The sequence below is a fragment of the Dipodomys spectabilis genome, unplaced genomic scaffold (genome assembly GCF_019054845.1).
Source record: "Dipodomys spectabilis isolate Male_0828 unplaced genomic scaffold, ASM1905484v1 ptg000360l, whole genome shotgun sequence".
NCBI lineage: Eukaryota > Metazoa > Chordata > Mammalia > Rodentia > Heteromyidae > Dipodomys > Dipodomys spectabilis.
Window position 1 is genome coordinate 4,022,320 of NW_024871037.1, and position 16,594 is coordinate 4,038,913.

The following is a 16,594-nucleotide window of genomic DNA, read 5'->3' on the forward strand; positions in this document are numbered from 1 at the left end:
TTTTTTTTGTCCTGGGGCTTGAACGCAGGCCTGGATGCTGTCCCTCAGCTCTTCAGTTCAAGGAGAGCACTCTACCACTTGAGCCACAGTGCCACTTCTGGTTTTCTGGTAGTTTATTGGAGATTAGAGTCTCACGGACTTTTCTGTCTGGGCTGGCATTGAACCATGATCCTCAGATCTCAGCCTCGGTTAGCTAGGATTACAGGCATGAGCCAGTGGTGCCTGACTTAGAAATATGTTCTTGTTGGGGTCCAAATCATCTCAGTGCAAATTCAATAACTAGAACCAGAATAAATGCAACAAAAAAGTTGTATGAGTGTGTGAACAGTATTTCAAAGGTATGGTAATTTAGATTATGTAGTGAAATATAGCCGTCCGTTACTCAGCAATGAGGATACGATACAGAAATGTATCATTAGGTGACATTTTACATTATATAGAGTGTTCCCGTTCATGGATGGCACAGTAGTAACAATGTCTTCTAAGCTTTATCTGATTAAGCCCTTCATTCCTTTAAGTTTATTGAACAAAAAAAGGGCGATCTGTATTATTTTTTGGTTTTAATAATGTATATAAAAAAATTGAGCATTTGTGTTTGCTGCTATCTGTATGGAAGCAGGGTTTTTGTGCATACTTCTCCCCTCCCCCCTCTTCTCTGCTCCCCTTCAGTCTCTGCAGAAGACTGGGTCGGTGGTAGCCATGACAGGCGATGGAGTAAATGACGCCGTTGCCCTGAAGGCTGCAGACATCGGGATCGCGATGGGCCAGACCGGCACAGATGTTTGCAAAGAGGCAGCGGACATGATCCTGGTGGACGATGATTTCCAAACCATAATGTGAGTTTTGCTTCAGTGAGAATAATTGTCTATCCTCTCCTACACCCCATTCCCAGATGCCTCAAGTAGAAGAGAATGAGCATATTTCAGTATTGGATAAGTTAGCCCCATTTTCCACACTGATCTGGTTCTGTGTATCGTTCTACAGAAGATGGTTTGTGAGGCTAGAACAGACCGAACTAAAGGGCAGGGCTCTTCATTTCAGATGGAACAGAAGTGACCCCTCATGGGGGCAAGGCTTTATTTTCAATAAATTCAGTTTACAAAACTGTACCTGTGCATGTCCCTGCAGTAGGCATTGAAAAGGATGGAGTTCTGTCATGCCTGCTGCTTCTATCAGTAACTTGTTCTGTTACCCCCATTTCATGATGCAATGTGTTAAATCTGAATAGTTGTTCTAGCCAATTGCCATCTGACTTAAGACTCTAGAGTAATGCCTAGTAGTGTCAGGTTTGCAGTGTTTGGGTGGAGGTTATCTGAAATTCTGCTCATCTTCCATTAGATGACCTGATCAATTCTAATTACACATCCCAGAATGTTTCACTATTCAGTTGTGGCCTAAAGATACACTCAGGAGCCCAGGGCTCATAGTATGGGCCAGGCTTTGAAAATAATACATCTCTCCTTTTTCTTTCCTTTTTTGGAAAAATACATTTTTTTTTTTTGGTAGACTAAATAAATAATTTGTATGCATTTTTAACTTTTTTTGTTTTTTTTTTGTCAGTCGTGGGGTTTGAACTCTGAGCCTAGGCGCTGTCCCTCAGCTCTTTACCTCAAGGTGAGCACTCTACTGCTTGAGCCACAGCACCACTTCCGGTTTTTTAGTGGTTTATTGGAGATAAGAGTCTCATGGACTTTCCTGCCCGGGCTGGCTTTGAACCTCGATCCTCAGATCTCAGTCTTCCTGAGTAGCTAGGATTACAGGTGTGAGCCACCAGCGCCCAGCTTTGTATGCATTTTTAAAACCAAGTCTTGGGCTGGGAAAGTGGCTCAGTGGTAGAGAGCTTGTCTTGTATGCATGAAGCCCTGGGTTCAATTCCTCAGCACCACATGAATAGCCGGAAGTGGCACTGTAGCTCAAGTGGTAGAGTGCTAGCCTTGAGCTGAAGAGCTGAGGGACAACACCCAGGCCCAGAGTTCAGGTCCCATGACTGACAAAAAAACAACAGCAACAACCAAAAAAAAAAAAAAAAAGTATTTACCTCTTATTACTTTACTTGTGTATAGAAGCAACACATAGCTTACATTCCATAATTCTTGCATATCTGATTGCTGTTTAATTCTGGACATGTACTAATATAACCCTTTAAAAATAATGAGCTTGCTGGGCACCAGTGGCTCATGCCTGTAATCCTAGCTACTTAGGAAGCTGAGCTCTGAGGATCACGGTTCAAAGCCAGCCCAGGCAGGAAAGTCCTTGAAACTCTTATCTCCCAAAAAACCACTAGAAAACCAGAAGTGACGCTGTGGCTTAAGTGATAGAGCACTAGCCTTGAGCTGAAGAGTGCAAGGGACAGCGCCCAAGACCAGAGTTCAAGCCCCATGACGGACCAAAAAAAAAAAAAAGTGAGCTTTTTGAAGGGTAAAAAATGTCATTATTGGGCTAGGAAGATGGCTCAGTGGTAGAGTGCTTGCCTTGCATGCCTGAGGCCCTGGGTTCGATTCCTCAGCACCACATAAGCAAAATGAAAAAAGCTGGAAGTGGCGCTGTGGCTCAAGTGGTAGAGCGCTAGCCTTGAGCTGAAGAGCTGAGGGACAGTGCCCAGGCCCAGAGTTCAGGCCCCACAACCGGACCCCCCCCCCCCCCAAAAAAAATGTCATTATTTTAGCATAAAAAATGTGTACTATTATCTCTTGTAGAGACACAGTTATGTGTGTGTGTGTGTGTGTGTGTGTATTTGCAGTACTGGCTTTCCATTTTTTAGACAGGTGCTCTTCCACTTGAGCCATGTTCCCAGCCCTGAAATATATTTTAAGAGTAAAATTTTTTAATATTGAATAATGAAATAGGTTTAGATAGAGCATAATAGACTTGATTTCAATTCCTTGCTAAAATAGTTTTGCTGTATTTTTTTCTAATCTTATATGAAGAAAAAAATTTGATATTCTTTAAGATACATATGATGTTTAACTGGAAATTTAGTTTCAAAATTAGTTTCAGAATTAAAAAAAAATGTAATATTTTCTTCTTTATTTTTAAAATTTCAGGTCCGCAATTGAAGAGGGTAAAGGCATTTATAATAACATTAAAAATTTTGTTAGATTTCAACTGAGCACGTAAGTTTGTAAGAGTTTTGTTACCTATGGGGTCTTCTATATAATTTATGAGAAAAATAAAACTTCAGCAGAATGTCTAAAAATTTTTCCATGTATGTTTTCCAAAAAGAAAATTGTGATTCTGGAATTTAACATGGCATCTGGGGGCCAGTACCTCAGGAGGCTAAGATCTAAGGCATGATTTGAAGCCAGCTCAGGCAGGAAAGTCCATGAGACTCTTATCACAGAAGTAGCACTGTGGCTCAAGTGATAGAGCGCTAGCCTTGAGTACAAAGAGACTCAGGGACAGTGCCCAGGCCCCAAGTTCAAGCCCCCAAACGGGCAAAAAAAAAAAAAAAAAAAGACATGATGTGCTTCTGAATTGATAACTAGGTGCTTATATCACCATTAAAATATTTATCCACAGGTTCCACCTCTGTGGGTCCAACTGTGGATTGAAAATATTCAGAAAAATTACATATGTTTGTAAACATAAGTATTGCCATTGTTATTACCTGAAACAGTACATGATTACAGCTATTTACAGAGCACTTAGATTGCATTAGCTATTATTGAGATAATTATAGAGGAGAATATAAGAGACTGGGATTTGGAACCTGAGGGGTACTGGAGCCAGTGCCCAATGAATACTGAAGATATAAGCATATACTTATATAAATGTTTGTAACTTAGTAGCTTCTGAAGTCTAAGGGCCTGGGCATAAATCACTGTTTCCTTTTAGAATCTTTTTCTGAAAATACAAGGCTCTTCTATAGTTAAAAAGCAATTGGATGGGCTGGGAAGGTGGCTCAGTGGTAGAGCGCTTGCCTTGCATGCCTGAGGCCCTGGGTTCGATTCCTCAGCACCACATAAACAAAAAGAAAAAAGCCGGAAGTGGCACTGTGGCTCAAGTGGTAGAGCGCTAGCCTTGAGCTGAAGAGCTGAGGGACAGCGCCTAGGCCCAGAGTTCAGGGCCCACGACCGGACCAAAAAAAAACCCAAAAAACAAAAAAGCAAGTGGAGCGAGGCATGGATGAATCACATCTATAATCCTAGCTACTCAGGAGGCTGAGATCTACAGATTGTGGTTCAAAGCCAGCTCGGACAGGAAAGTCTGAGAGACTCTTTTTTTGGCCAGTCCTGGGGCTTGAATTCAGGGCCTGGACACTGTCTTTGAGCTTCTTTTGCTCAAGACTAGCACTCTACCACTTAAACCACAGCGCCACTTCTGGCTTTTTCAGTGTATGTGGTACTGAGGAATTGAAGCCAGGGCTTCATGCATGCTAGGCAAGCACTCTTCCATTAAGCCACATTCCCAGTCCCCTGTCAGACTCTTATCTCCAATTAATCACCAGAAAACTGGAAGTGGCTCTGTGGCTCAAAGTGATAGAGCTCAAGCCTTGAGCAAAAGAATTTAGGGAGAGCGCCCAGGCCCTGAGTTCAAGCCCCATGACCCACCAAAAAGAAAAGGCAATTGGAACTGGACATGGGTGGCTTACCTTATAATTCTAGCTACTCAGGAATCTGAGATTTAAGGATTGTGATTTGAAGCTAGTCCAAGGAAAAAAGTCCATGAGACTCTTCCTTTCAATTAATCACCAGAAATACAGCTATAGCTGAAGCAGTAGAGTAGCTCACCTTGAGTAAAGAAGCTCAGAGATCATACATATGCTCTGAATTCAAGAAGGAAAAAAGCAGTTAGCTGTTGAAATGGTAACTGCTACATAGATTTTTAAAAAAGAAATCTTTCTCTCAGCTGCGTTTGGTAGCACATGCCTATAACACCAGGTTTGAGGAGACTGACATAAGAGGATTACAAGTTCCAGTTCAGCTTTGGCTTCCTAGAGAGATACTGTTTGTTGTTGTTGTTTGTTTTTTGGTCGGTTGTTGGGCTTGAACTCTGGGCTTGGATGCTGTCTTTGCGCTCTTCAGCTCAAGGTGAGTGCTCTACCCCTTGAGCCACAGCGCCACTTTCGGTTTTCTACTGGTTTATTGGAGATCAGAGTCTCATGGAGTTTCACGCCTGGGCTGGTTTTGAACTGTGATCTTCAGATCTCAGCATCCTGAGTAGCTAGGATTACAGGCATAAGCCACCGGTACCTGGCTTGTTTGTTGTTTGTTTTGAAGATGTTCTGCCAGGTGCCAATGGCTCATGCCTGTAATCCTAGCTACTCAGGAGGTTGGGATCTGAGGATCACAGTTCAAAGCCAGCTTGGGCAGGAAAGGCTGAGATACTCTTATATCTAATTAACCATTCAGAAAACCAGAAGTGGTGCTGTGGCTCAAGTGGTAGAGTGCTGGCCTTGAGCTGAAGAGCTCAAGAGACAGCTCCCAGGCCCATGACTGATTCCCCTTCCCCCCCTCCCCCCCCCAAAAAAAAAGATGTTCCTCTCTTTGCCAATGTCTAAACATCTTGGAAGTCTTATATTAAAATATTGCTATCTAGCCTGGGAATGTGGCTTAGTGGTAGAGTGCTTGCTTAGCATGCATGGAAGCCCTAGCTTTGATTCCTCAGTACCACATAGAAAAAGCCACAAGTGGCACTGTGGCTTAAATGGTAGAGTACTAGCCTGGAGCTGAAGAGCTGAGGGACAGAGCTTAGGCCCTGTGTTCAAGCCCCAGGACTGGCAAAAAAACAAAAACCCATTGCTATCTAAAATGTTCAAATATAGGTTACTTGAATAATAGGCGTTTAGGATATACTAGTAACATGAGATTTTTAAAATACTTTAAGAAATGTGTAAATTGGAAATTTTATTGCGCTGACAGATTTTTAAATGACTCTCTTCCAACAGGAGTATAGCAGCACTAACCTTAATCTCACTGGCTACATTAATGAACTTTCCTAATCCCCTCAATGCAATGCAGATTCTGTGGATCAATATCATTATGGATGGACCCCCTGCTCAAAGGTCAGAGTTTTTTCCATGTGTGAACTAGAACATCAACATCATTATCACTCTGATAATTAAGTTTTAAAACTTCATTATGGACAGTGTTAGAAAATATGGCAGTCAACATGTTTGCTACAAATTGTGTGATGTGCACATATCATTAATTCTCCTGGCTGGTAATTCACATAGTGTGGGTCTGAGCTTTGCCCTCTGTCCATCGCCTTGCCCTTGAGTGAGAGGGGATCAGGGAACAAGGTCACTTCCTGTCCTCAGGAAGTTAGCTTTTTTATTTCCAAAAATTACATTTAATAATGCTGGAGTCAGATTTCTCCATTATCTGTGTAGATTCCTGTCCGTTTTAGAGGCTTTGGGAAGTACTAAAGGAGTCTCATTTTATAATTATAGAGGAATCAAGTGTCATTAGCCATTGCAGCAAATCATCCTAGTAGAAACCATGTTGCTTAAAAAATACTGTTCAGCCAGGTGCTGGTTGTTCATGCTTGTAATCCTAGCTAAAACCCAGGAGGCTGAGATCTGAGGATCATGGTTTGAAACCTGCCTGGGCAAAAAAGTCCGTGAGAGGGGCTGGGAAGGTGGCTCAGTGGTAGAGCGCTTGCCTCCTATGCCTGAGGCCCTGGGTTCAATTCCTCAGCACCACATTAGCAAAAAGAAAAAAGCCGGAAGTGGTGTTGTGGCTCAAATGGTAGAGCGTTAGCCTTGAGCTGAAGAGCTGAGGGACAGCGCGCAGGCCCAGAGTTCAGGCCCCACGACTGGACCCCCCCCCCCCCCAAAAAAAAAAGTCCGTGAGACTCTTATCTCCAATAAAAACTGTTCAGAAAAAGCTGGAAGTGGCACTATGATAGAGTGGTAACTCTGAATACAAAGAGGCTCAGGGACGGGGCTGGGAAGGTGGCTCAGTGGTAGAGCACTTGCCTTGCATGCATGAGGCCCTGGGTTCCATTCCTCAGCACCACATAAGCAAAAAGAAAAAAGCCGGAAGTGGTGCTGTGGCTCAAGTGGTAGAGCACTAGCCTTGAGCTGACGAGCTGAGGGACAGCGCCCAGGCCCAGAGTTCAGGCCCCACGACCGGACCCAAAAAACAAAACAAAGAGGCTCAGGGATAGTGCCTTGAGTTCAAGCCCCAGGACTGGTATATATGTATATATATATATACTCATTGATTTTGTTTGTTTTTGTCAGTTGTGTAGCCTGAACTCTGGGCCTGGGCGCTGTCCCTCAGCTCTTCAGCTCAAGGCTAGCGCTCTACCACTTGAGCCACAGCGCCACTTTCAGCCTTTTCTGTGTATGTGGTGCTAAGGAATCCAACCTAGGGCCTCATGCCCATGAGGCATGCAGTCTACCACTGAGCCACCTTCCCAGCCCCTCACTGGTTGTTTCTGAAATTAAAAAAATTAAATGCAAATGAAATTGAACAAGTTTTTGGAAGTTGACTACCAAACACCTATTACTATGCCAAATAAATAAGGGTAAAAGCAGAAAAAAACCACAACAAACCATGATGTAATTATCATCTCTTCTTTCCTTTTTTTTTTTTTTTTTGGGTCCGATTGTGGGGCCTGAACTCTGGGCCTGAGCGCTGTCCCTCAGCTCTTCAGCTCAAGGCGAGCGCTCTACCACTTGAGCCACAGTGCCACTTCCGGCTTTTTTCTTTTTGCTTATGTGGTGCTGAGGAATCGAACCCAGGGCCTCAGGCATGCAAGGCAAGCGCTCTACCACTGAGCCACCTTCCCAGCCCTCTTCTTCTCTGTTACCCAGGCTGCCCTTCAACCCCTGGCCTGAGCCCTCCTCCTGCCCCAGCATCTGGAGCAGCTGGTACTCTGTAGGCATAGGCTCATGCCCAGCTGTAGTTTTTTTTTTTTTTAAAGAAATCACAGCCAGCGGGGCGCTGGTGGCTCACGCCTATAATCCTAGCTACTCAGGAGGCTGAGATCTGAGGATCACGGTTCAAAGCCAGCCCGGGCAGGAAAGTCCTTGGGACTCTGATCTCCAGTGAACCACCACAAAACCGGAAGTGGTGCTCTATAGCTCAAGTGGTAGAGCGCTCGCCTTGAGCTGAAGAGCTGAGTGACAGCGCCCAGGCCCAGAGTTCAAGCCCCATGACCGACCCCCCCCCAAAAAAAAAAAAGAAATCACAGCCAAGGTTTCCTTTATGAGTCAACCTTTTATTCTCATAATGAAGTATTTGTTTTCCTGGGTGAGGGAAGGTAAAGTCGGGAAAGTAAATCCATACCTTAATTCCTGCAAGTAATTCCAGCTTTTGGTTTGCTTTTAAAAGCCTTGGAGTAGAACCAGTGGATAAAGATGTCATCCGTAAACCTCCTCGTAACTGGAAGGACAGCATATTGACTAAAAATCTGATACTTAAGATCCTTGTCTCATCCATAATCATTGTCTGTGGGACTTTGTTCGTCTTCTGGCGTGAGGTACGTTCTCTGGATAAACTACTGTCTTGCCATACATTCTCTCTGATGAGGATTCTTAAGTTATCTTGGTATGTTACTCAAATGTTGATGGCTCTTTGCCTGAAAAAACGGGACAAACACATTTTGAAGAGTTTGGCTTCAGTCTGTTAGGGGTGTAATAGCATTATTTGTAATGGAAAGTCATTTAAAGCTACAGAGAATGGTCAGATATGGTAAAAAGTTAATCATGGAAATTTGTGGACATAGCTGTGCAGTGGAACCCCTTGAGTCCTTAGCCTGACCTTTGCACAACAAACTCCTCCTTAAGGCCATGTGCTTAGGGCGCAGCCTCTCATACGTATAGTTAAAACTATGGCGTGGCAAACCTGGGCATACACAGTCCCCCTCCAAAACTCTGTCAGGTTCATGACCCCTCCCTTCCCTAAGATCACCAGTGTCATTACTGTGAGGCCACTCTACACTCTTCAAATCCTAGAACATTGAATGTCTTAACCACACGTTAGATCTTGAACCACCTGTCGACCCCACCATTTCCCTTCACGGTGTACTTTATGAAACACCTTGCTTTTCCCATTTTATTATTTACTTACTTACTCACTTAAATTTCATTTTATTTTATTTTTTTGGTGCTGGTACTGGGGCTTGAATTCAGGGCCTAGGCACTGTCCTTTAGCTTTTTCCACTCAAGGCTGGTGCTGTACCACTTGAACCATATCTCCACTTCTGTATTCTTGATACTTAAGTGGGGGTAAGAGTTTCTCATGGACTTTGCTTCCCTGGGCTGGCTTTGAACCGCGATCCTTGGGTCTCAGCCTCCTCAGTAGCTAGGATTGCAGGCATGAGCCACTGGCACCCAGTTGCTTTCCCACTTAAAAAAGAAAGAAAAATTGAGATGTTTGGAAGCTTGGTCCTTAAATAGCTACTATTTATAATAGCATTTGATGTTCACCATTACAGCTCGTGATGGCCTCATTTTCTATAGGTGATTTGTAAACAAATGTAGGCTGTTAATAACATTTTGTATCTCAGACTACAGCTTGTTCATGGTAATTGAAGGAAAATACTAACATTTACAAAGCATGCACTATTTGTCTTACTTAATTCAGCCTTGAAAAGTAAATTGGTTGCTTTTTTTTTTGTCCTCTTGACAGCTGCGAGACAATGTGATAACACCTCGAGACACAACAATGACCTTCACATGTTTTGTGTTTTTTGACATGTTCAATGCACTAAGTTCCAGATCTCAGGTATGCCTAGGTGATCTTGTTTATTGAGCAGAATGTTCCCTAACAGGAAGTGGGCAAGGATAACTGGGGTTTTAAATTTGCTTGGTTTTGTAGCCACAGATTGATAGCCCCGGGCATAGCCTTCTAGAAATGTGTCATTGGTCAATAAAAAGAATAAGGGATTTGCATATAGAAACTTTAGCTTCAGTTCAAAGTCAAAGTAAATCTCAGGTGGATAGAGGCTGATCTTGTCGCTCTCACTGTCGCTGTGAGGTAGAGATAGGTTCAGCCTAACATTGGGACAGGGGACAAATCTCAGAGCTCCATTCACATGGAAGTTATCTCCTTTTACAAGAAAGCATTGTCAGAAGGAAATGAAAAATCAGCTTCTTGTCACGCCCACACCAAAGTTTTGGGTATTTATTTTTGCATTTCTTGTGGTTACTAGGAATGAATTCAGAGCCTTGTGCTTGCTAAATTGGTGTTCTTGATCATTTGAGTCATGTGTCCAGCTCGATACTTGGCTGGTTGTTTTGGTGATAGAGTTTATTGAACTTTTCTGTCTGAGCTGGCCTCGAATCAGGATCCTCCAGATCTCAGCCTCTTGAACAACTAGAATTACAGGCATGAGCCACTTGTGCCCAGCTTAAAAGTGTTTCAATAGAAAATAATGGACTAGAACCTCGTTGTCCCTTTTCAAAGAGAATATTGTTCTTGAAACCTAGTTCTATTTGAGGTGTGACTTCATTCAGTTTTAACATCCTTTATATACTCTGGTTTATCTTCCATTTGTATATATTAGCCATTCTAGAACTTTTCAAGTATAGTGGAATGAGCAATAATTTAGATAGTTTTTGGAGAGGTGGTAATATTTGTGTTTTTGTTTTATGAAAAGTAGTTTTACTTTTTCAGTTACACGTGACTAGGTCCATTTTACATAGAAGAATTTTAAATTATCTCCAATAATGAATGAATAGGAAAGATGTAGCAAAACATGAATCACATTTTTTACTGCCTTGGGCAACTGAAGTAAGATTGTAAACAAGATTTTTCTTGGTAATAAAAAGGTGCCTTAAAATTTACCCTTACTCCACCTGAGTTATTCTAGAATAATGGTTAAAACTAAGAGATGTCGCCAGGCACTGGTGGCTCACACCTGTCATCCTAGCTACTCAGGAGGCTGAGATCTGAGGATTGCAGTTCAAAGCCAGCCCAGGCAGGAAAGTTTGTGAGTCTCTTATCTCCAATAAACTACTCAGAAAAAGCCAAAAGTGGTGCTGTGGCTTAAGTGGTAGAGTTCTAGCCATGAGCACAAAGCGACTCAGGGACTGTGCCCAGGCCCTGAGTGCAATCCCTGGGACTGGCAAAAACAGACTTTTCATGGTATTGGCATTGTAGAATTCAGTGACACAACAAGGACTGGTTATTAAGAATCACAAGTGAGTACCTTCATGAAGAAATGATTTTTGTAGTCAGCTTCTAGTTGAACTCTCTGCTTTGCCAACAGACTAAATCAGTGTTTGAGATCGGACTATGCAGTAATAAGATGTTTTGCTACGCGGTTCTCGGCTCCATCATGGGACAGTTGCTAGTGATTTACTTCCCCCCACTTCAGAAGGTTTTCCAGACGGAGAGCCTAAGCATCCTGGGTAAAGAAATGTTCTTTTCAATATATCAAATATCTAGCCTCCATGCCTTTGGTAAACTTAGTTACTTCATACCTTTGAGCTTTCATCTTCATATTTGTAGCTCATGCTTTACAAGCTCTGCAGAATGCGAGGGAATAGAAACGGTTAAGCTTTGTGATCGCAAGTTTGGAAGAACTTAAAGCCCAGCTTGTTTTCTCTTGCAGATTTGTTATTTCTCCTGGGGCTCACATCGTCTGTGTGCATTGTGTCAGAAATTATAAAGAAGGTCGAAAGGAGCAGAGAAAAGATCCAGAAGAACGTTAGCTCAACATCGTCGTCATCTTTTCTTGAAGTATGATGCATATTGCATTTTTTTTTTTAATTTGCAAACTAGGAATTGCAGTCTGAGGATCATTTAGAAGGGCAAGTTCAAGAGGATAATGAAGATTTGAGAACTTTTTAACTGTTTATTGACAAAAAAAATGAACATTCATGTTAAAGACTTGATTTGAGACTTTAACCTGCTGGCAGTCCCAAATGAAATTATGCAACTTTGATAACATACTCCTTGATTTAAATTGGCGATTGTGAGCGAGTGGAACTTTATAAAGCATATGGGCAGGTACTTCATTACAAAAAAAAAAAAAAAAAGGCAAAACCTGAACCACCTTCTACACTTAAAGAGGTCTAATGTACACATACACTATCTATCTTAGATAGATATAAATATTTTTTTTTATTTTTAAATATTGTACTATTTATGGTGGTGGGGCTTTCTTACTAATACACAAATAAATTTAATCATTTCAAAGGCATTCTGTTTGGTTTAGAAGTTGATTCCCAGGAGTGCCATATTTCAACTACTGTATTTTCCTTCTTCTAGAATACAAGCAGCTTAGACAACTTGTGCTACTACCATTTTTATATTTCAAGTTTGTTTTTTTTTTTTGCACAGGATATGACCACTGTCAGATCACTGTTCTTTCTTTTTGTGATTGAAAAGCATATACTGCAGTTTGAAGTAAATGTTTGCTTTTCTTAGTAAGTGTAAATGGTTACTTTTTATTTTATTTTATATTTAAAGGTGTGAGTCTTTGGTCTAGGAGAATTAGTGCAGGGATCTCCAGTGGCATTCTAGTTAGAGTTACGGGGTCTGTAATGAACACTTAGTCATAGAGTCAAAGCCCTTTAAGACTGAGTGCAGTTTTATAACCAATTAACATGTCAGGTCTCCTTGTCAGTCAGATACAAATTATCTGCGTTGTCAATATCATCTTGCCATCCTTTAGATATAAACCTAAGAACTTCAGCTGAATAGCTGAGTTTCATTATTCTTACTGTTCCACATGTGCATTTCCATGCATATTTCTTAGGAAGCATACATCACTGTACTTAAAAGAATAAAATAGTCCCAGTCCTGACCAGATGGTTTAGGAACCAGGGTGCAAGCAGAAGATACTCCACTGGCCTTGCTCTTAGGGCATCTTTTTAGGCAGCTTTGTGGGCCTAGGTTGTAGCCCAAACATTAGTCTGCCCCTTCTTTCTTCTCCCATTGGTTTTCTATCTTCTTTGTGTCTCATTGGGCATGCTAGAGAAGTAGATGGGTTTGCTTTGTGTAGTGCCATCAGTTTTTATAAGAGCTTGGCAAAACATGGGTAACTTGAATGTGAGGCCAATTTGGGCCTGAAACTCAGAATCTAGAAACCCATTTTCCTGCTGAATATTTCTCTCTCAAAGCTAAAATGGGTTACCGATTCTTACAAGATTATTTGTTTTTGAAGGTAGCAAGCTTTACGTCTCATGAACCATCAGAACAAATCATTCCTAAGCTTTTGTTCAACTAGAAATTGCAAATGGTAACACTGAAATACTGTCATGGACAGGAAAATACCTATTCTTTGAGTCATTTTTACTGAAACCTGAGTATAAGAAGCTGAGATGTCTGCACTTTGTCCTTCACTCAGGCGAAGCAGTCAGTTGTACATTGTTCTCTATTACATGGAACTTGGAGGCCATTGTTTAATCAGCTCTACCTTTAACAATTTGATGTCTCATACCTAAATTTTGTAATGATTTTTTTATTCTGTTACCAACTTGAAATACCTATTACGTGCGTATCAATCATTTTTGTTTTGCAGCGTGGGTTCAGAGTATGATTTTTGAATGAAATAAATGTGCCTATCTTTTCATTTGGTTTTTGGACTCTAAAAATAAAATGACTTCTTTGTGTATGTTAATGTCTTCCCAGTTAGTACTGCTAACATTCACATTGTCGGTATGGATGCTAAAGACTCAGAAGCTTTTTGGTTTAAAAAGAATCACACAAATATATAGTAGTATGCAGCTTTTGTATATTAATGAAATTAGCATGGATGATTTAAGTGTGCTAATATCTAAAATCTTCATTCTCCCTCCAATTCCCAGTCCTAGAACTTGCTAGAGTTCTTTCTTAATATGATTCCCCCCCCCCCCCCCCCCCCAGCACCACACACACACAATTAGATTACTTCACTGACTGTTAAACATCAGAGAAGAAAAGAAAGGAACTTGAAACAGTTCACCAGTTAGGGAGATAATTTTTCAATGGTAAAAACGGGCCACCTAGAAGCAGCATTGAGAACACTGGAGATGTGTATTGCATGAAATCACACAGCCCCAAGGTGCTCCCAGCGGGATGGGTAGACAGCATTGTCTGTATCCACAGGATAAGATATCTGTCTTTACCTTTCTTACCCAGGCACAGGGCACCCGTTGGACTCACAACCATCCTAAACTTACTTTCCGTTGGACTCTCTTTCTTGTAGTATATGGGCCATACGTAGTTTCTCATAGGGATGAATACTTCATTCATTTTACCTTGCTTTCTTCCTGTGTCACTTGGCACTGCTGTGCAGTGTACGTCCACATCCACTCCTCAGTGAGTGAACAGATCATTTTGCTAAACATTTGTTTAGTACTCCCTGTGTACCAAGAATAGAAAGGTTAATGGCATCCTGTATGTGGGAAACTCATAGACAGGGAGGGCAGGTGATAAAACTGTGAATAAGCTGTTTCAGGAAAGCTGTTCATCATGATCTTTGCGGTGCTTTTAATTAAAAGCGCACTTGGCATTAGAAATGAATGCAGCCCACCTTTCACTTAGAATTGTCAGTGGAAAATCTGTAAAATGGCTTTTTAGATTGAGCTGTCAGCCAAAGAGTAGCTGATTGGTATATTAAAATATGGCATGGAGGGCTGGGAGGTGGCTCAGTGGTAGAGCGTTTGTCTTGCATGCATGAGGCCCTGGGTTCGATTCCTTAACACCACATAAGCAAAAAGAAAAAAGCTGGAGGTGGTGCTGTGGCTCAAGTGGTAGAGCGCTAGCCTTGAGCTGAAGAGCTGAGGGACAGCGCCCAGGCCCAGAGTTCAGGCCCACAACCAGACCCAAAAATAAAATAAAATATGGCATGGATAAATGTGAATCTGGACAGGTAGCTCATCCTGATAAGCTTTCTGAGCTGAGTTCATAATATGACTGTTGATTCTTATTTAACCAACTTATGTTTGACTTTGGGTTGTCAGAGTTAGCCATTGCCAATAATGGAAAAAGTTGAGTGACCAGTCCCTGATACTAATGTAGATGTAACTGTGTGTAAGCATTGCTACATGTTTAGATGTCCAAAAGAAATAAGTAGTATCTTACATCTTCTGAAGGTCCTTAGTCTTTTTAAACTCTGGAGATTAATGTCAAATACATCTTGTTAAAGAAGCTGAAGGAGAGAAATGAGTTTCTTTCATAAGCCCTATGGTTTTTGTTTACAAGGTGAAGCAATAAATAAGTAAACAGCTTTGACAGAGTAAGATGTTTCTAAAAGTTCTTTCAACACAGGTTTTGCCTAAGTAGCATGAATAGAAATTCAAACTGTCATGGGGCAAAGATATAAGAACACTGTAGTTTTCTTTTTACAGAGCTTTCAGAGTAAGCATTTTTAAGGCTACAAACTGGAAAGCCCTGATTGAACATCTCCTTTTGCATTTGTAGTAAGACTGTGTGTGTGTGTGTGTGTGTGTGTGTGTGTGGTGTGTGTGTGTGTGTGTGGTGTGTGTGTGTGAAATCCCAGCACTCAGAAGGCTGAGGAGGAAGGAGGATTGAGGAGTTTGAGGCCAGCCTGGGCTTCACAGTGAAAACCTATGTCTTTAAGAAAAAATCAAGTGGAGTTGGGCACAGGTGGCTCATGCCTGTCATCCTAGCTACTGAGGATCACGGTTCAAAACCAGCCCAGGAAGAAAAGTCCCTCAGACTCTTATTTCCAATGAACCACCAGAAAACCGGAAGTGGCGCTGTGGCTCAAATGGTAGAACGCTCACCTTGAGCTGAAGAGCTGAGGGACGGCGCCCAGGTTCAAACCCCATGCCCAACCCCCTCGACCCCCCCAAAAAAAGTGGATGAGGTGTTGGGGGTATAGCTCAGTGGTGGTGGGAGGGGAAGAGGGCCCGTGTTGCTTGCCTATCACTGATGTTCTCACGTCTTCTTATTGGTTCCTCCTCTAGATCTGGCAGCTCAGAATGTTCATGGTGCTGGGGCCATTACAGTTCAATGTCTCTAAAACTGGAGTGCATCATACATGCCGACCTTCCTTTGTTCTGTCTAGTGTCTTTCTGCCCTTCTGTCTTTCACAGCCCAGGGTTGTTTTTTTCTTTTCTTTTGTATTTACTGAATATGAAGAAGGTATTTAAAATTTTTGAAATGAGCTGGGCACCGGTGGCTCACACCTGTCATCCTAGCTACTCAGGAGGCTGAGATCTGAGGATCACAATTCAAAGCCAGCCGGGGCAGGAAAGTCTATAGACTTTTTTGGGGGGGAGGGGGGGGGTCTGGTCGTGGGGCCTGAACTCTGGGCCTGGGCGCTGTCCCTCAGCTCTTCAGCTCAAGGCTGTGCTCTACCACTTGAGCCACAGCACCACTTCCGGCTTTTTACTTTTTGCTTATGTGGTGCTGAGGAATGGAACCCAGGGCCTCATGCATGCAAGGCAAACGCTCTACTACTGAGCCACCTTCCCAGCCCTCTATAGACTCTTACCTCCAATGAACCACCAGAAAACCGGAAGTGGCACTGTGGCTCAAGGGGTAGAGCACTAGCCTTGAGCAAAAGGGGAGCCCAAGCACAGCGCCCAGACGCAGAGTTCAAGCTCCACAACTGAGAAAAATAGATAAATAAATTTTGAAATTATTATAACTTTTTGCTGTGGAAAATAACTGAAATAAGACTAATATCCTTGAAAATATAGCTGGCTAAGTTGTTGCAATTTAAAGGGTTTTTTTTTTTTAAT

The 16,594-nt window shown here is 42.1% G+C and overlaps 1 protein-coding gene across 2 annotated transcripts in view; it reads left to right on the top strand.

Annotated features, from left to right (window-relative positions):
* Positions 1 to 13,515, top strand: part of Atp2c1 (ATPase secretory pathway Ca2+ transporting 1) — an 81,555-nt gene extending 68,040 nt beyond the window's left edge. For both annotated transcript variants that reach the window (XM_042666099.1, XM_042666098.1), the window contains exons 21-27: positions 670 to 836; positions 3,045 to 3,113; positions 5,888 to 6,004; positions 8,283 to 8,430; positions 9,582 to 9,677; positions 11,164 to 11,305; positions 11,509 to 13,515. In XM_042666099.1, the coding sequence (XP_042522033.1) occupies positions 670 to 836; positions 3,045 to 3,113; positions 5,888 to 6,004; positions 8,283 to 8,430; positions 9,582 to 9,677; positions 11,164 to 11,305; positions 11,509 to 11,642 (873 nt within the window). In that variant the 3' untranslated portion in view covers positions 11,643 to 13,515. The remainder of the gene's footprint in view (positions 1 to 669; positions 837 to 3,044; positions 3,114 to 5,887; positions 6,005 to 8,282; positions 8,431 to 9,581; positions 9,678 to 11,163; positions 11,306 to 11,508) is intronic.
* Positions 13,516 to 16,594: the final 3,079 nt, after the last annotated feature.